Source organism: Pteropus alecto, unplaced genomic scaffold, assembly GCF_000325575.1.
Source record: "Pteropus alecto unplaced genomic scaffold, ASM32557v1 scaffold39, whole genome shotgun sequence".
Lineage (NCBI taxonomy): Eukaryota > Metazoa > Chordata > Mammalia > Chiroptera > Pteropodidae > Pteropus > Pteropus alecto.
This window is the reverse complement of record NW_006443568.1, coordinates 3035291-3055705: the sequence shown is the minus strand read 5'-3', so window position 1 is coordinate 3055705 and position 20415 is coordinate 3035291. Positions and strand designations below refer to the sequence as shown.

General features: G+C 32.2%; 1 protein-coding gene and 1 non-coding gene across 3 annotated transcripts in view; both read left to right on the top strand.

The window, feature by feature from the left end:
* ZMYM4 (zinc finger MYM-type containing 4) overlaps window positions 1-20415 on the top strand; it is a 143183-nt gene that overhangs the window by 78975 nt on the left and 43793 nt on the right. Inside the window, exons 4-17 of one of the 2 annotated variants that reach the window (XM_006924252.3) lie at window positions 1-436; window positions 2051-2112; window positions 2518-2688; window positions 9784-9868; window positions 10107-10362; window positions 14071-14245; window positions 14354-14566; window positions 16226-16376; window positions 16863-16978; window positions 17401-17676; window positions 17845-17995; window positions 18771-18943; window positions 19422-19572; window positions 20132-20272. The exon at window positions 1-436 is cut by the window's left edge and continues 9 nt beyond it. In XM_006924252.3, coding sequence (XP_006924314.2) covers window positions 1-436; window positions 2051-2112; window positions 2518-2688; window positions 9784-9868; window positions 10107-10362; window positions 14071-14245; window positions 14354-14566; window positions 16226-16376; window positions 16863-16978; window positions 17401-17676; window positions 17845-17995; window positions 18771-18943; window positions 19422-19572; window positions 20132-20272 — 2557 coding nt within the window. The remainder of the gene's footprint in view (window positions 437-2050; window positions 2113-2517; window positions 2689-9783; window positions 9869-10106; window positions 10363-14070; window positions 14246-14353; window positions 14567-16225; window positions 16377-16862; window positions 16979-17400; window positions 17677-17844; window positions 17996-18770; window positions 18944-19421; window positions 19573-20131; window positions 20273-20415) is intronic. The other variant, XR_003043808.1, reaches the window with a different exon arrangement.
* On the top strand, window positions 9318-9437 carry LOC112473006. Its single transcript, XR_003043876.1, has one exon. It is a non-coding gene; the product is annotated as a 5S ribosomal RNA (ribosomal RNA).

Sequence of the window (20415 nt, the reverse complement as noted above, 5' to 3'; positions counted from 1 at the left end):
CAAACAGGATCTGAAAATTCATTGCTGGATGAAGATGATTATTTTTTGAACTCTGGGGATCTTGCAGGAATTCCAGTCGTTGGTAGTGACAATGAGGATGAACAGGATTTTAGTTCAAAGGACAATCTTGTTTCTTCAATTCATACTGATGATAGCTTGGAAGTAGAGAGAAGAGTCACACAGCATGAATCAGACAATGAAAATGAAATACAAATCCAAAATAAATTAAAAAAAGACTTTCCTAAACAGTTTGATCAGGTTTCTGTCTTTAAATCAATACGGAAAGATTTTAGTCTAGTAAGAGAAAACAGCAAAGAGACATTTTCTGGAAAGGAGAAAAATAGAGACCTAACTTATCATGAACGTGAAAAACGGTTGGATAAACCCCATAAAGAGTTGGATTCAAGGTTGAAAAGCAGTTTTTTTGATAAAGCAGGTAATTGTTGGAATAGCACTATAAAACACAATAAGTAACAATATGTGGATAATATAGCTTTTATTCTGATGCTAAGCGAAATATGAACAGTTAAATTTATTGTAAGCTTGTCATTTTTCTTTTATGCTTGTTCTTTGCAGAGTGACTGAATTTCTCCCAGTAACTTTTGGTAATGGTATAAATGGTTGAAAAATAGCTCTAAACCTCATTTCTCCCTCCCCTGGTTGCAATATTTTGATGAGAAGGCAAGATACTCGAATCACCTGTTCATTTTCTTTGATTGAACATTGGAACCTGAAGTTGGATTTAACTTCTTTGTGCTGTAAGCACTAATTCAAACTGCTGTCCCACCAATTAGTCCAAATTAGGGAGGGCTTTTCTTTTTGATAACATTTCTATTTTATGTTTTAGAAGTTTCTTAAGATTCCTCTTGAGCCTCTTTGCCCAGTGTACCCTGTACTTTAGCTCTAGCTCCATTCTTAAATATATATTTTCATGCCTTCCTTTTCTCTTACTGTTCCATTTGCCTGCATGTCATTTTTTCTCTTTGTGTATGCCTGTAAAAGTACTTCTTATCCAACAATTCCTGACTCATCCCCAACCTTTCTTCATTAAGAATGAATTGTTTCCTTATCTGTATTTCCATAGCATTTTGTTCATGCCTCATTATTTATAGTACTTATCTCAGTTCTGTATTTGTTTTTGCCTTACCTATTAGTGTAGGAGTTTTTTGAGGGTCAGATTGTGTCATATTCATCTTTGTATCTTGGGGCCTAACCTCGTATAGTGAAAATAGTAATATTTTAATAAATGTTCAGTAGACGTAAAGGAAAGTAAGATATAATATACCAACCCTTAAATTTCTTCTGACAATGCTAGGAAAAATATGGTAGAAAGAACAAAGCAGTATTGTTAAAAACAATTAAGTATTCATTACGTAGAACACTATACACTGGTATACTGTATTTTTCATTATATATTTTCAGTATCCTCTGTAGAGATATTGAAAATTATAAGGGTAATTTATCCTCAAGGATCATAATATCTAGTAGGAGAGACAAGATAAATCAAGTAGTAGACATGTCAGTGACCAATTGAATAACATAAGATTTAATTTATAATTAAAGACAATGGTAGAAGGGTTTGTCATAAGGCTATACAAGATTTCTTTCACATGATTGAAACAATGTGTTTTAGGTATTCTTAGAGATTATTTTTAACTTATTGGCCAGGGAAGGTTTTATAGAGAGGTGAATTTTGAACTGAGCTGAGTCTGGAAGACTGTATGAAGATTAGGATAGATAGAAAGGATTTGGAATGGTATAAGCTGAACTGGGGAAGAACAAATAATTTTCAGAGCATAGTGAATAAAGTAACTGCTTTTTTATATTTGAGCCTGGAAAAGTGAGGTGAGGCTAAAAGTTAGGTGGGCCCAGATTGTTTACTTTGAGCAAAACTACTTTTTGGGTGTTTTTTGGGACCCATTTCATGCTAATGAGCATCTTTGTTGGAAAAGAGAGGTGATTATCAAATTATAGCTTTTTAGGTCACTCTCTATATAAGATTTGTTATTCATATACATGTGTTTGTTTTGTTTTGTTTTTCTTTCAATAGCTAATCAAGTTGAAGAAACATTACATACCCATTTACCACAAACCCCAGAAACAAACTTTAGGGTAAGTTTTCAGTGTGTATGCAGAATGCTGTAACTGTGGCAAGTGTCAAAGTTTTCTTTATGTCACTTTCTAAAGCGTAACTATATGTAGTAGGTAGAGCACGGATTTATTTATCTATCTATCTATCTATCTATCTATCTATCTATCTATCTATCTATCTATCTATCTATTTAGCTGTATTATTTGGGAAGGAACATCTTTGGAGATGTCCTAAGAAGCTCAGCTCTTAGATTCTTTATTTGTATTTGATATTTAGACATATGTCACATTTACTTTTAGGTATAGGGACTCTAATGAATGTCCATAGAGTTCTTCATTTCCAATGAGTTTTTCTTTGGGTGTTAAACCTGAAGAGGAATAAATTTTAAATCTGAATATTTATTAATCCTTTATATTGTGTTTTAGGATTCCAGCTATCCATTTGCCAATAAAGAATCCATTGGTTCGGAACTGGGGAATTCCTTTGCATCAAATATTAGAATTAAAGAAGAACCTTTGGATGATGAGTATGACAAAGCAATGGCACCACAGCAGGGACTACTAGACAAAATTAAAGATGAACCTGACAATGCTCAAGTAAACATTTCACCTTTTTTTTCCCCCTTCTTTTTGTTTCACCCATGAATTAATCATTTGAGAGGAAGTTCTTGATTAAGAAGTGAAGCAGTTTGTTGATAGGGTGAGAGGAGACTCTTAATGAAGGTTGAGGCAATTGCAATTGAGAATCATGCTAAGGAATCAACAAGAATTTCATGAAACTTTTCCTGAATAGTAATTCAGGCTTTTAATCCACTTTGTTCCTAAATACCACTGTTTTCTGATTTTTACAATTTCAGTGCAGGATTAAGGAAAGTGTGAGTCTTAATGGATTAGAAATTGATACAGCAGTCATAGCTGAAAGATTATGGTGGTTTATGAGTTTATGGTTTGATTGAGTTTGTATAAGGTAATAAGCCTTTTGCAGTTACTGCTAATGAAGACAGGCTATATATAGATTTAAGTGTTTTTCAGGAGGGAGTAATGGACAGATTATCTCTGCAAAGGTTAATTGATTGAAGAACCAGTTCATTGGATCATTGGGTAGAAGGTAAAGGAGCTTTTGATGGGTGATAGGGGATTCCAAATTTGCGATCTATGATTATTAAGGGTAAGGATAGAGCTCTGCTATTCCATTGTTTCTCTGGAGGTAAAAGTCATAGAGATCCTATAACATTGAGGTCCTGAAGTCAGCACAGTTATCTATGCAGTTAATGACATTGTAGTGTTGAGATAGAAGAAAGAAGTTAGATACTGTAATCATTTTGGAATGTAGGAAGTGATGAATAAACGAGGGGTCCCCAATCCCTGGGCCACAGACTGGTAGTGTTCCATGGCCTGTTAGGAACTGGGCTGCATAGCAGGAGGTGAGCGGTGGGCTAGCGAGCAAAGTTTCATCTGTATTTGCAGCTGTTCCCTAGCGCTAGCATCTCTGCCTCAGCTCCACCTCAGATCATCAGGCATTAGATTCTCATAGGAGCACTGGTCCCTGGTGCCAAAAAGATTGAGGACTGCTGGAATAAACAATAACAGCAATTATTCAAGGGTGGTCTATGTTTTATACAGATCTCATGAATTCAGAGGCTAAGAAAGTAAATTTAGCATTAATAAGTTATTTCTCTGAAATGACAGTTAATCTAGAGAAAATTTATCTTTCCATATCTTCCTATTATACTAGGGGGCTTGAGAACGTGAGACAAAATGTGGAAGAAATTTTTTCATTCCAATGTCTTGAGCAGGGTTTCTCAACCTTGGCACTATTAACATTTTGGGCCAGATGATTTTTTATTATGAGGGGCTGTTCTGTGCATTGTAGGATGTATAGCAGTATCTTTGTCCTCTTATCTACTAGATGCTTGTAGCAGCACCCTCACCCTCACCCCCCAGGTGTCTCTAGAAGTTACCAAATGTCCCTTGGGCAGCAAAATCTCTGCTTTTGAGAACCACTGTTGTAGAGTAAGGAGATAGAAGAGTGGATGAGTTATAGATGTAAGTGATTTGTAGGGTCAGATTGATGTTCAGTTAAGCAAGAATTCCATGGTGCCCAGTGGAAGGTTGCTGTGTAAAGTAATGATGATAAAGCTTTAGGAATTGTATGGGTATGAATATAGTGGTTACAAAGAAGATAGTAAACAAGAAACATGAAAATATTTGAATAGAAGGTAGATTAAAATCATGCTTAATAGAAGCAAGCAAAATGGAGTTCTTGGATATCAGAAAAGAAATGTCCTGTCAAGTAGGGGAAGTTCATGTTGCAGTGTATGCCTCAGAAGACTATAACCATGTGTCTATACAGGGCAGATCTCCTGTCTGTTTACACACCCCAGTGTGAACATGGGAAATCCATAAAAAATCGTAATGCTGGCTGGGTACCAAAAGCATCCTTTTCTCCCTGAACATGACCCAGGGAGTAACACTTTCCTCAGGACAAAAAGGCAGTTATATCAAAGACCAAATACATTGGGGAAGAGGACATTAGGAAAGGTTATTTGTATTACTTTTCTGAAAACAATCAAAGGTTCTAGTGGCAGGAGAATACTAAGAGGATGGAACTATCAGGACAGAAAGATACCTATATTTTTATATACTGTTCAAATCGTAATAATGTGTTATAAAATGCTTAATATGAAGTTTCATCATAGTTATGGGAAAGAACTTCCCCAAATACTTTGAGAATCAAGCAGGAGTATGTGTAGGTCCTGGGCTTGAGGTCCAGAAGCCTTCTTTACCCTGACCTGCCAGTAAGACAGTCCCTGCCTGTGAGTGGATAAAGCTGGTTTTCTCTGAGAAGTCCTCTCTGTTATCAGCTATTCCAATCCTGTAGGATCAGACCTTTGATAATTCTTCTAGAAATCCCTCAGGGACTTCATGTTAAACTAGAGATACCAAGTTCTTTATTTTCCTTTCCACCCCTTTGCTTTCCTCCTTTTCCCCCTCCTCGCCCTTCCTTTCTCCCCTCTTTTCCCCTTCTCCCTCTCCCTTTTTCATTGTCCTGTTTTTTAGGTATTTCTCCCCCATGACCGTTGGAAATCTGTATTCTTTGCTGTTCAATATTGCCTAATTCTTTATCACTCTTATTCATTTCCCATAGACTGAAAAAAGGGAGTTCCAGTGTATTATTATCTTAGTCTCTAAAACAGTACTATTAACCTAACTCTCATAAAATACTGATAGATTTAATAGGTGTGCCTTTACTTTTGACCATTATTTACTAGCAGTATCTAGTAATACTTTCTCATGGTTTAACAAGATCATAGCTTTAGCCCATGGCACCGTGTCATAACCTCCCTTGGCTCTTCTCTTTAACTTGTAGTTTTGCTTTCAGCTCACTATCTAATTCTTACAAAATTCGTTTTGGTTTTAATTTCTTTACTTCTGCATGTAAATCACTAAGGTGCTGAAATGGGTGTATATGAATTTCACCTCTTTTGTTTATTTGCTCTTGATATTTCTCCTGGATTTCTCAGTTGTCATCCTCCTGTCTGTTACTGGCATAACATCATTTGGCCTCCTACTTTCATTTCTTCCTTCAAATCCCATTGCATGCCACAGTAATATTTTCTGTAGTATTTTTACAGTTACAGATGCTTTTACTTGTACAGTTTCATCTTCTTATTTCAGAATGCCAAAGTAGATTACTAACTCCATTTGTAGATGAGGAAACTAGTTTCATAGAATTACTCGAGACCATATGATCTACCAGTTTTTCTGTAAATAAACGTTCTTTAATTTAAAAAAAAAAAAAAAGGCTTAGAGCAGGTTATAAAATAAAAACTTTAAGGAGTCAGAGTACTCATTTTTCTTTTTTCCCTTTTCTGTAGGATATAAAAGCTGGAAATTCAGTAAATATTACATTAAAATCCTGATTTTTTTTATCTTTTTGCTCAAAATAAAAGGAATACTAATCTGTAACCTTTCATTGAAATAAATGGATTAGAAAGTTAATTAATTGTCACTATAGTAAGTCATACAGTCTTGGATATCAGAATGCAGTAATTAAATGTTGGGGCCTCTTTTTTTTATATATTTTTAAAGCCACGTCAAGCTAACTTGGCTATAGGAACTGGGTTCTTCATTTCTAAAATACTGTCTTGGGATACCAATGTGGATTTTTTTTATGATAAACAAAAAAGGTATTGGTAAAGAATTTTTTTGTTTGTTTTGACACATTTCTGCTTCTGAAAGCTTTTGGGACATCAAATTTTCACTTCTCAAGTTATTAGCCATTGCTGAAGTATTTATAAAATTAGTCATTGTTGGGGGATACTAATATATACATGATTCTGCCTTGACAGCTTTTTGGGGTTTATAAACAGAGTCCTTAAGATATGTACTTTACTATATACATAAGTAATATGTACTTGAAGCTTAAGGAATATATCAGAAGTTTGGAATAACTTGTCACAGACATTGAGAAAGAGAGCTGATGGAAGACCATTAAAGTGTGCCAATGAGTATTGATTTTTTTTCTCAAGTTTTTTGAGATTAAAAACTTTTTTTTACTTAAAAATTTTGCATTATGCTATATAATGTAGGAGTGTCAGAATGAATCAGTGGTAGAAAATCTTGTAATATATAACTTCACCAACAAGTCAGATAAGACTTAGATAGATAGATATGTAGATACCAAAAGACATTTCATGTAATTCACTATGCATTTCTTGTAATAGATACTCTCTTGATCATGGTAAGGAAATGTCTACTTCAGATCAATAACAGTCATTGAATTTAAAAGTAAACTGATGGAAACCTACTGTTAATAATTACTAAAAGAACACAAATTACTGATGTCAGCATTATTATTTAACTCTTGTTGGATTTTCGACCCAATACATGTTAAAGAAATTAGAAGAAATAATGGAAAAGGTGAGACAAAATTATCATCGTTTGCTGGTAAGGATCTTTCTTAGAGAATTAGTGGAATTCATGAAAGTTTAGTGGAATAGCTAGTTTAATTTTAGTTTATAAAGGATAGAAATATTCTATAAATCATTTCTTTCCCAGTTAGATAAAATGATGAGAAGACACACTGTTTTCCACAGCAAAGCGACTAAAAATACGGTAAAAGACTTGAGGTAAAAGACAACTGAATGGTGAGACCTTTTAAAAAATGTAAGATATCAGTTATTCTTGATTAAAGTATAGTTTTTATATAATTCTGATGAAAATATCAGTAGGTTCAGATGTTTTGAAGAATAGGCATGCACACACATTACACATACGTTCTGAAAAAGGGAGGTTGATAGTGGGAAACTCTATTAAGTGGTTAAATATCCCACAATTATTTTCATTAGGATAGTGTGATTTTGTAAGATTAATCAGGCTACTAATGATACAGAATAGATTACCACAAAGAAATGTTTAAAGGTATTTGATATGTTGGTTGTGAATTGATGGAATTCACCAGCTATTTGGAGAAAGAAAAAGAATGCCTATTACACATCAAAATAAATAAATCCTAGATGAATTTAAAACAGGAGTTGGCAAATTATCTATCAGTAGTGGGTCAAATCCAGTCTGCCCTCTGTGTTTCTGTTTTGTTTTTCTGTATTCTGTTTTTGTAAATAAAGTTTTATTGTAGCATTACCACATTTATCCACTTACATAATATCTCTGGGTGCTTTTGCTTTACTGAAACAGAGTTGAGTAGTTCTGATAGTATGGCCTGTAAAGTTGAAAATATTTGATATCTGGCCTTTTGCAGATAAAGTTTTTAACCTCTGAATTAAAGAACTGTATTATAAACAGTGAAACCACTTTCTTAGTATTTTATTGCTGAAATAGAACTTTGTAAGAATAGAAGGAATCATAAAGGTAAAAACTGTCAGCTTTTGGCATAAAAATGGAAACTTGCAGTACATAAAATTATAATTCAAAGTATGTGTTGAGAAAATGTTGATAACATACTGTGGAGGGTTAATGTTATACTTTTTTTGTAAATTGATATTTAAAAGAAAACTGCAAATTGAAACGCCAGTGAGAAAAGACTTTTAAATGGCTTTTTTCACAAATTACTAGAATAAACATAATTTTTTGAGAAAGTCTGTCATTGTGTACCAAGAACTTTTACTATGTACCTTTTTGCCTAATAATTGCACTGTAAGGATCCTTTTCGTAGGAGTTAATCTTAAAAATAAGAGTATGAGTGTTCACAAAGGTGTCCATCATGTCATTACTGATTATACCAAATGTGTGGAAACAAATGGACCAATACTAGGTTGGGGTTATATAATCTCAGTGCCATGCAGGGCCATCAAATTGAAGCCTGCATTCAAAGGAAAAATCAGTAATACTGATCCTGTCCTTATTTAAAGTTTTGGTATTGTGTTCATCATGGAGTTTTGCATTTTTGATTTTCAAAAAATATTGCATTATAAAATATTATTTGTCTTGTTTACTGGATTTTAAGTTTATGTTTGAGGCAGATACCTCACTTACTTCACCCCAATCTGTTTTCTGTGTAATCTATTAAAATATATCAGTATTTCTCAAACTCAAGTAATATACAGACACCCCTCAAAAAAAAGGGAATATGTCGGAATTACCTGAGAATTCCAAGAATAACAAGTCTTGTGGGGTTTTGCAAGTTTCAGTGTGATAAACAATGAATTAAAATAAAAGTTAAATCTACCACTTAAAGATTTCACAGTGCAATAATTGTAAAAGCAAAGTTGGCACCGAAAACTTATAGCATAACTCAGGTATATGTGGTTATTTATGACTTAAAATATGTTTATATTTACTAAAAGAGTCATTGAAATAAAGATATAGTTTTAAAAAATAATTCTTTTAGAACTCTCAGACCCCTTATAATATATCTGAATAGATCTCAAGGACTCATGGACTTCAACATTAAAAAATACATTTAGCCACTAGAAGTTATTTTTTAATAATATGTAATAATATGCAAATGCTCAGTTGATTCAAGTGATCCAAAAATCATTTCGTAAGAATGGTATATTTGGTATAATTACAACCATGTAAAGAAAAAACCTCAGTGCAGGAGGGGAAAAGACTGGAAAGAAATATACCAAAAGAATAATGGTTGTTTTGGGGTGATGGAAATATGATTAGAATGTTTTTCTTATTTCTACTTGTCTAAATTTTGTATAGGGTGTATTACTTTTATAACAGATAAACAGCAACTTAAAATATTGTAAAAATATTAAGTCTGTGGCCATGCTACCCTGAACAAGCCCGATCCCATCCTGATCTTGGAAGCTAAGCAGGGTTGGGCCTGGTTAGTACTTGGATGGGAGACCACCTAGGAAGACCAGGTGCTGTAGGCGTAAAAAATAAAAAAATCAGGGATTGTAAACTGACAAGGTCCTTGCAATCTGTGAGGTCAACCAAAGATTGCCTTGCCTAAAAAAAAATTTTTTTTAAATAAGAATTTTCAAAAATAATTTGTAAATATCTGGTAGTGCTACAGGCTAAATAGACTAGCTGCTTTTTACTCTCAGCATATACAAACTTATATTCTCATTATAGTTTGCTACTGTTATTTCTTATTAATGTTAATACAGTTAATAAACATTTTCCACCTCTACATAGTAATAGTAAAAATGTCTTGAATGTCTGGATTTCTTTAGATACTTTATTACCTATTTATTTACTTATTTTCTTTTTTTAAAGGAGTATAATCATGGCCAACAGCAAAAAACTCAGGAGGGGGAACTGAAAATTAGTGCTGTGTTTTCAGTCAGTGGCAGTCCTCTTGGTAAGAAACAGAACTGAATAAATGAATCATGTTTGTTTATTCTGACCAATATGAGTGAGAAGAAGTATCTACTTGTATTAGTTAATGAGGCAGTTCTCTCTGCCCGTTTAGAATGGCTTTAATTGTATATTGCATAATTAGTGTTGGATTTCAAGACCAGTTCTAGAAGAGGAAGAAAGGATGCATACTTAAAATTCATGGTAAAAAGTAAAACATTTTTCTTTGAATTTTTTTTAAGCTCCACAGTTGACTACTGGCTTTCAACCTTCTCTGGCATCATCTGGCATGAATAAAATGCTTCCTTCAGTTCCTGCCACAGCTGTTCGAGTTTCCTGTTCTGGCTGTAAAAAAATCCTTCAGAAGGGGCAAACTGCATATCAGAGGAAAGGATCTACACAGCTTTTCTGCTCTACACTGTGCCTCACTGGATACACAGTTCCACCTGCCCGCCCACCACCTCCTCCCACCAAGAAAACTTGTTCAAGTTGCTCTAAGTATAGCAGAATTCTAAATTATCTTGTTTGTTTCCTTTCTTTTAAGATACTTTGTTCTTATCCATGTATTTGTTTAATTTTGTACATTTCTATGTGATTTTTTGAGAAATAATCACTTAATTTAGTACCAGCAAATAAGTTGTCACTTTTCTTTCTGGATGCTACTTCTTTCAACTTTAAATAATGTACCCTTTATATATTAAGAGAGATTTTTGAAACCAAGCTTTTCAGCCTTGTTAGTTGAGATGCATTACTTAAAAAATTATATGTATTATATATACACACACCATTTTAAGGGTATTATATGACCATAATATTTTACCTTGTAACTGTAGGCAATAGATTCTTAAATCCTAAATATTTAAAGTTATGTTTTCTGTTATGTAATTGGAATTCATTTAATACTTGTTGACATTAAATGGATTCAAGTATATGTATTTTTATCTTTTCAATATCTCTAAACTACCTCAGAGATTTCATTTCACTGTTGAATAACAAAAAAAGTATGACCTTAGACCTTATAAAGCCATCCTAATATATTTGAATAATAGGAACTAATTTTGGCTAATATTGTAAGGTTATTGATAGAAACTTTAAATAAATTAGAAAAAGGTGAATAATTCTTTGGTTCTGAAGTACTTTGGCTTATATTATTAAGCTATTCAAACTATGATTTATTAGTTTAGAATTTGCGTCTATGGTTCCTCACATGGATGCTGTCCTTTCTTTGTCTAGAAAGGGAAAAAGGTGCTCCCTCTTCTGGTTCACTTGGAAAAAGGCTTATAGATAAGAGACTTAAAAGAAATTTAAATATGATATTTTTCTGGAAGTTAGTCATATGCACATCCCTTTATATTTCAAGTTTAATTAGCAAAAATAGACTTCTTTTTTTATATTATTTGAATTATGGACCATGCTTTTAAAAATGAATACTTACTATACCACATGCCTAATTTCTATATTCTGGCGTATTCATCAGATTCTAAGATAAAAAGCAGCTTGAAAATTATAATTTTGATAGACTTTTTTCCTGTTTTCTATTTTTCAGTGAAATAATTTTACATAATAACCTCCTTTTATGTTTCTTTCTTTAATTCTTTAGGGATCAGCACTTTCTAAAATTTCAGTGGTATTTCTCCTTTCATAATAATAGTCATAGATAATTCTTTCAAAGATTAATGAGTGAATTTCAAAATGACCATAGAATACTCAGAGAAGTTTTAAAATGTGTACTCTCTTTCTGTTTTGTTATTCTTGTCCCGTATGTTATTCTTTAAATCTAAATTATATCCCTTTGGTCTCTGGTATTTGCCTAGTATTATCTGAAAACACGTCATTTTTATGTACATGTTATAGCTTATCTCTGTGTTTATCTTACATAATTCAATTATTCTTTAAAATTACATTTTTCTTTGTTACTCATAAATTTTCCATTTTTTCAGCCTGTCATTCTGTGACTCGTAACTGTACCGCTTCATTCATTTACTGTTACCTTTTTTTTCTTATCCCTTGTTCTTTTTCATTTGCCCTTTTCTATTTTTACTTCAGATTCTTCTTACTTACCTATCACTTTAACCTTTTTTTCTTCAATTTCTGTCTTTCTCTGCTTCTCATTTTATAGAATACCTTTTCCTCTTGTTGTTCATTCCTCAACCACTGATCAGTCTTATTTTTACTTGTATTCCGTTTCACTTCCTAAACTACTCTTTCATCTCCTTTTCACCACTTTGCCTTTCCTTCCCTTTTCTTTCCTCTTATTTTACAGTCATTGCAACAGTTTGGAATAATCCGGTTATCTGATTATAAAATTGTTGAATTGGGTTGTATGTTAAATATAAGGAAATTAGAGTCAGAGAAGTTAAAAGAATTGCTCAGTGTCACATAGCTGGTTAATTTTGGCACTTGCACCCCTCCCCCCATAATTCATATAGTTAATTTGTAAGTCAGTCTTTATAAGAAGGATTTCAGTTTAATTTGAATAGGTGGAGATAGAAAAAATTTCTTAACTGATAACTACTACTGCTGTTATAGATCAGTAGAAATAAAGCAGCAACACTTAGGTAATAGAAACTCACTAGCCATTTGGAATAGCAGTTTTGCTTTTCTTAATCTTTTATTAACCATATCTCTTAGCATCTTGAACTTAAACTGAATATGTTTTGGCTAATCATTATTTAATTTTTAGGTTTCCTTAGTAATAGGGACCTGATGAAAAAAAATATTTTAAATCCTACATAAAGAGAGGTAATTTGGAGGGTAATTTTGTTAGTCCTGTTAGAAAGATCAGATTTCTTGCTGTAATGGCACTCAAAGAAATAACTGTTTCAGGATTGTCTGTACCATTTCTGAATTTTCACTATCTAGGATGAGATTGTATCTTCTCATTCTGGCATAAGATGTAATCTACTACAATAAGATCTAATTGGACACTAAGCACACTGAGAGCAGTGAGAAATACCTACTTTTATACTTCCATTGACTTGATTTATGCTGCCCTCAACCCTTATCTCCTTAATTTTTTAGAAAACTATTTAAGGTCCAGCTCAAATGGCACCTTTTTTTGGATGATAGCATTTCATGTCACATATTATCTGAAATAATTTTTTTCCTTTTTTTCATTTCTGTTTCTATAGTACATTATACATACCTTTTTCAAATTTATTATACTACTTATTCATATTTTAAGAATCCTTCTGTTATAATATTTTATGTCATTTATCTAGTTGTTCCAGTAGACAGTGAGCTCCTTGAATGCATATTTGTACCATATCTTGATAGGGTTTCGTTAGTGCTTGGTTCAATACAACTGTTCAATAAATTCTATAAATGAAATACAATAAAACTTAATAAAAAAACTGCAAAGGCAAAAAATGCAGAAAGTAGAATAGTCTGGAGTAGAGTAGTAGATGAGGTATGTATTGCAAAATAGTGCAATATCAGCTTTTCCTTTGTGATGATTCCCGTGATGTTTACTATTATCTTTTATTGAAGTAGCTTTGTGATCTTTTGTAAAAAGTAGTTTGTATAATCTGTTTAAGATGCAGGAATGAAAATAGTTTATTTATTTACTTTTTGAGTGTGTACTCATGGGACTAGAGACACCATTTAGAAAATTTCATCAAAATGTTCTTAAAAAATTGATTTTTAAAATGGTTTATACTTAAACTGTTTGATAAACTGCTATGTAGGATGATACCTGGTTTGCAGGTGGGATAATGTGTGGAGTGGTAGGGAGCCTTTAATCTTCATTGCTTTTGCTACTAATGCCTACAAATTAAATTATTTAGATACAGAAATGTTCAGTTTTATATAATCATGCTAGAATGTTCACTGTAATTTGAAATGTATTTTTACTTTTAAAAGGTAGTGGTTTTCAAAAATTTTAAGTACAATATTTTTAAAGAATATTTTGAAAATATAGATGAGCCTGAAGAAAAAAAATTAAAATATATAATTTCACCTACTAGAGAATAATGAGTGATAACTGAGGTATATCCTTTTAATCTCTTAACAGTTCCATGAATTAAGTCTGTATTAGGTCAGTTTCATAGAACAGAACTTAAGGACCAAAGCCAATTAATCAGCTTATCCAAGAAAACCGAGATTTTCTGATTTATTTTTTTTATTGCTTGTGTATTTTATTTAGCTCACAAAAAGGAAAAAAATGAATTATGCTGTGGCTTATTTTATCTTTGTTATCATTTTCAGAGACATTTTAAATCCAAAGGATGTGATTAGTGCCCAGTTTGAAAATACCACCATTAGTAAAGATTTTTGCAGTCAGTCATGTTTGTCAACGTATGAACTGAAAAGAAAACCTGTTGTTACCATAAATACGAATAGTATTTCAACCAAATGCAGCATGTGTCAGAAGAATGCTGTTGTAAGTTACCTTTTTACTTTTTTGTGGGGAGGAGCCTAATATTTGTGTTTAAAGAACAGCTTTTAATAGTCTCTGTTTGTTGTTTGTATGTTATTTCTTAATTTCTAGATTCGACATGAAGTTAATTACCAAAACGTGGTACATAAACTTTGCAGTGATGCCTGCTTCTCTAAGTTTCGCTCTGCTAACAACCTCACCATGAACTGTTGTGAGAACTGTGGGGGTTATTGTTACAGTGGCTCTGGACAATGCCACATGCTTCAGATAGAGGGACAGTCTAAGAAGTTTTGTAGTTCAACATGTGTTACAGCATATAAGCAGGTACATGAACATATTTAATCCCAATGTCTTTGTTCATTTCAAGGGTATCTAAATTTTTTGGTGAAAATTATGAAAATGCTGTCACAAAAATAATAAGATCTTACTAGCTTAATTAATATTTTCACATATAAATAGTAATGAATGCCTATTAAACTTTATAACAGTTTTATAAGTAGCATTTGTTTCTGTTCATGCATTTGAAATACATGTTTTTAGGATATGGCTTTTTTATTTCATATGTGATTTGTGTTTTTGAACATATTTTGAAAATGCACAAAAGCACAAAGAAGAAAAATAATGCATCTCCTAGAGATAACCATCCCCATCCTTTTGGTGTGTTGCCTTGACTAATCTTTGAAATATATTTTGGGATATATATACATATATATATCCCCCACACACACATAACGTTTTTTAATTTGACAGGATAAGGTCCAAGTTGCGTACGTATTCTTCAAATCAGATCCATATGGTTGAAATTGCCATTCAGAAAATAAAAATCATACCATTAATTGTTCAAAAGATTTTTCCTTCTCTTCGTGAAATAGGAAAAATAATTGTGGGTTATATATTATTTTGTGAATTGAGGTTTGTAGAGGATGAATCAGATGAATTCCTGTATGACAATTGTCTTATGCAGTTTTGTTTGTACTAGATTTATATTTTATTAGTAAATTTTGATCAAAAATTCGGTTTTCAAATTGATAAAGCCAAAAGAATAGTAAGAACTTTTTACATTTTAAATTTTATAATTCTTTCCTGTTTTACTACATTTGCTGGTCAATGGTCAATTTTTTTTTGTCTCAGACTAGTGAATTTTTATACAATCTACCAAAATTTGTGAATTTAATAATGTTGATTGGGAAATTTATTTAAATTGTTCTTAAAACTTTGCAATGATTTTGTAATTTTTAAACATTATACAGTGTTTCCATTTATTTCTGTGTACTATTGCAAACACATTAAAAGGGCGTAGCTTCACTATTTATTCCTTCTTTTAGAAACACATTGTTTTTGCTTTCACAAGGGAGGAAACCCAATAGTATCTTCATGTGCTTTATCATTGTCCAAAACACTGTTTTCCTGATGTTGTGTCAAGTGCTAAGAGTCACTTGGAGTCAATCAAGTAAAAATATTGTTCATATTCCACAAGAGAAGAAATAGGTTGAAACATCACAATTTTAAATTTGTTTATTACTTATAATTTAGCCAATACTTGTTAAATTTCTCACATAATAGTATGTACTGTAAGTGTAGAGAAAGAACTTGGATTTAAAAGTAAAGCAGGTCTCTGTTTGATTCCTAGACTTTCTAATCAAATAGAATTTTACCTTGGGGATAAAGGTTAAACTCTCCGAGTCCATTTCTTATCTGCAGATAGGTATGTCACTGGAATGTTTTTAGAATTATATGAAGTAAGAATGAGAAAGTACCTAGTATAGAACCTGGCACATTGTATAATACACAAACACAGAACCTCAGAAATATGTGTATACTGGGTCTCTTTGTAAAATGTATTTCTTACTGAGGATTGTAATCATAAAAGTTTGAAAGCCACTAATTTAAAATATTTCAACATTGTTAAGTATAAACATTTCAAACAATTATGTTTTTACTTTTAATTTGGTAAAAATGAATGTTATTTTATTCTCTTAATAGAAATCAGCCAAAATTACACCATGTGCGCTTTGCAAATCATTGAGATCCTCAGCAGAAATGATTGAAAATACCAATAGCTTGGGAAAGACAGAGCTTTTCTGTTCTGTTAATTGCTTATCTGCTTACAGAGTTAAAATGGTTACTTCTGCAGGTAATATTGGTTTTGTAAACTATATAAATATAATTGAAACAATATGATTATTGCTTTGTTTTTACTACTGATTTTTGTCCAAATTTAGTTGATTTTTAAGACAAATGTAAAATATTTCAGATCTGTGTTATAAAATATCACCTATTACCTTTATTGCTTATTTTATGTTTATTTACTTGCCTATTTGTGCATTCCTCCTTGCCAGAAGAATTTCATTTGGCTTCTTGAATATATTTTCTTTATCCTCACTTGATATATTTAAGATTCATTTATTTTAGAGTTTCAGGATAAACTGTGACAACTTTTAAAAAAATATTTTTAATGTTAGGTTAATTTTTGTCTATATATGACACGATTAAGTTTAGTTTTGGTTCCTGCAACTTGAACCGGCCCTTGAATTTTCTTATATTACATAATATTTATCTTCTCATACATTTGTGCACATTTGTATATATTACTCATTAGTTTTTATTTTGATTTGCTAAGGTGTCCAAGTTCAGTGTAACAGTTGTAAAACCTCAGCAATCCCTCAGTATCACCTAGCCATGTCAGATGGAAGCATACGCAACTTCTGCAGCTACAGTTGTGTGGTAGCTTTCCAGGTATGGCTTCACGAATCTTCCTCTTCTCCAGTCAGTGAGTCGCCTCCTATAGTAATGGAAACTTATTAGGTCTTTGCTAGTGCCTAGATTGCCTAAATTTCTATCTCAGTTCTATTAAGTTTAGATATTTTGATTCATCCTGTATTTGGAAGTATGTCATTTAAATGCCTTCTATAAAATTAAATGGTTATGTTATCACCTATATTATCTATCAGAAGGATATTATTTTTGAAGATCATTAGTTAAATAATTTTATTTTTTGAATATAAATGACACTGCCCCCAGTCAATGATAAGCTGCTCCAAGGCAGAGAGGTTCCCCTGTTCACAATTGTATCATTAATTGCCTAGAACTGTGCTTGGCATACTTAGTACTTTCTTATTTGAACAAATGATGCGATTGATCTTTTTTGCTTTTTTCAGAATTTGTTTAACAAACCAACAGGAATGAATTCTTCAGTAGTGCCCTTATCTCAGGGCCAAGTAATTGTAAGCATCCCCAGAGGTTCAACAGTGTCAGCAGGAGGAGGTAACACCTCTGCTGTGTCTCCCACCTCCATTAATAGCTCTGCTGCAGCTGGTCTCCAGCGTCTTGCTGCCCAATCTCAACATGTTGGGTTTGCACGAAGTGTTGTAAAACTTAAGTGTCAGCACTGTAACCGTCTCTTTGGCACAAAACCAGAACTTCTTGACTATAAGGTAAAGTACAGGGTCATAGAAAAGGATTTGAGTATAAACTAGCTTATCTGTAGAATTGTTTCTGTCTTTTCATCTCTCAAAATTACACTATTTGTTTTGAAAGTAAGAGGGATAGGATTTTCGTAAGATAAACCAAATGTTTAGTACTTAATGATTATTTCTTTGCAGGGTAAAATGTTTCAGTTCTGTGGCAAGAATTGTTCTGATGAATATAAGAAAATAAATAATGTAATGGCAATGTGTGAATACTGTAAAATTGAGAAAATTGTAAAGGAGACTGTGCGATTCTCAGGTGCTGACAAGTCATTCTGTAGTGAAGGTAAAGAAAGAAGATTATCTTACCTACTAAGCATGTTTGTTGTTTAAAAGCATGTTTAAAAGCAGTTAATGAATTAGGCTGTTACTATGTAAGTTTATCTCTTTTATACACAAACACCAAAGTCTTTTTGTTTTGTTGACACTTGGTTCACTATTTTCTGATCTAATTCTTCGTGTCATATAAATCTTAAAATGAAGGAAAAGATCCTCAGAGTATTATAGAAGATGATGGTAAAGTGAAAAACATTAATGTTATTTAATAACTTTTAATTTTATTAGGTTGATAGGCATTTTTTAGGTCTACACTTCTTAAGGCAATTCCTTAAATTTTGGTAGCATCCCAAGATTATACTGTTACTGTTTTAAACAGCCATTATGTTTCTGAATATAAATGACCTGCACTTGCAAATCAATATGAGGTAGATAATTGATTTAAATGACTATCTTACATGTTTAGAATATTTTGTTTTATTCTAAGACTGTACAAGTTTAGCCTACTGGACTAGTGGCTTTCAAACCTTTTGACCACAACACAAAAGAAGAAATACATTTTACATTGTGACCCAGGATGTTATCACATACCCAAATGAAACAGAAGTTTCATTAACCAAATTAACTTTGTGACTGTAATATTTTCTAAATAATAGTATTGATCCTGTGTATTGATCTCGGTGAAGACTCAAGTGTGGAAACTTTGTTATAGGGCATTTAAATTAAAGATGGAGATACTTAATATTTCTCCCTAATGTTAATTTTATCTTTCCTGAATCTTTTAGGTTGCAAATTGCTTTATAAACATGACTTGGCAAAACTCTGGGGAAATCACTGTAAAATGTGCAGTTATTGTTTACAGACTTCTCCCAAACTGGTACAGAATAATTTGGGGGGGAAAGTAGAAGAATTCTGTTGTGAAGAATGCATGTCCAAATACACAGTTCTGTTCTATCAGGTAAATGTAATTCACATTCCTAGGTTTTTCAAGTTACAGCATACATTATTCCCTTCTTTTATTTGATGAAGTATGAAAGACAGTTTAATCATTTAAACTTTCAAATATTAAGTGTATAATGTTCTTCAGGATTAAAATAAGATTTTGGAAGATTCTGATGTCGCTCAAGTTAGATTCCTTTTGTTTTTAATTTCCTTGTAGAAGACACAACAGTTTTATTCAAGACATTAAAATATTGAAAATTATAATTTTATTCATTTATTAGTTAAGTAAAGTGAATTTATCTTCTGAAATCATTGAGGAAGATAGGTCTTATTTCGTTTTTTAATTACTATTTATTGGCACTGTATCTCTGTAGTGTGACTTTTTTTAATATTTAAAATTAAGTTAATTTCATGACTTGTTATGTATATTCCACTTTTATTCTGCCAGACCTGTCTGTTTCTTACTTCATTACTATCTTCTGTTTCTTTTTCAGATGGCCAAATGTGACGGTTGTAAGCGACAGGGTAAACTCAGTGAATCTTTGAAATGGCGAGGAGAAATGAAACATTTCTGTAACCTGCTTTGTATCTTGATGTTCTGTAATCAGCAAAGTATGTGTGACCCGCCTTCACAAAACAATTCAGGTAAAATTAAACTTTAGTCATTGATCAGTGCTGGGGACTAACCACTGTTCTACAGATTGGGAACATTAAACAATTGTCGGTACTGTCATGGAATACAAATTTCATTCTATTTAAATGACATTAACATTTAGATTACTTTTTGCTTAACTCCTTAGATTAAAACCAAGTAAAAACGAGTCCTTTTACTTTTCCCTGAGCATATTGAATCAAATAAACTCTTTGAGAACTCTATGGGAAAGAATGGCAGTTAATGTTTTGTAATTGGATATATATACCTTGAATTCTTTAAAAAAGGATTTGAGAGTGTGGCAAAGGACAGACTCTAAATCACATAGCCTCTTAAATATACCATCTGTATAGTAATGCAAGATATAAAGTATGTGAGATGCTTTTAAGTTCCACTAATTTAGATAAAATAAAACCAGTTAATCCTGGAGTGACTCTGCTCCAACAGAATTTACTCTAACTTAAAAGCGTTGTCTATGTCCTTAGATGTTGGTTTCTATGTATGTGCATATAAATTACATGAGGTTTTCAATTTTTTGTTTATTTTAATCAGCAAGTATTTCCATGGTGTCAGCTGCTTCAGCAGGGCCCCCATCGCTAAGAAAAGATTCAACTCCAGTTATAGCTAATGTAGTCTCATTAGCAAGTACTCCTGCTGCTCAGCCCACAGTGAATTCTAACAGCGTTTTACAAGGTATGACTTGACTTGAAAGCATTTATCTAGCCATTTCGAGGTGAATAGAGTGATTCTCTATCTTTCTTCCATCAGTAATCATTTGACACATTCATATTAGAAATGGCGGCTCACAGTAGTCTGTTAGGGTATTAGTGTTTTCA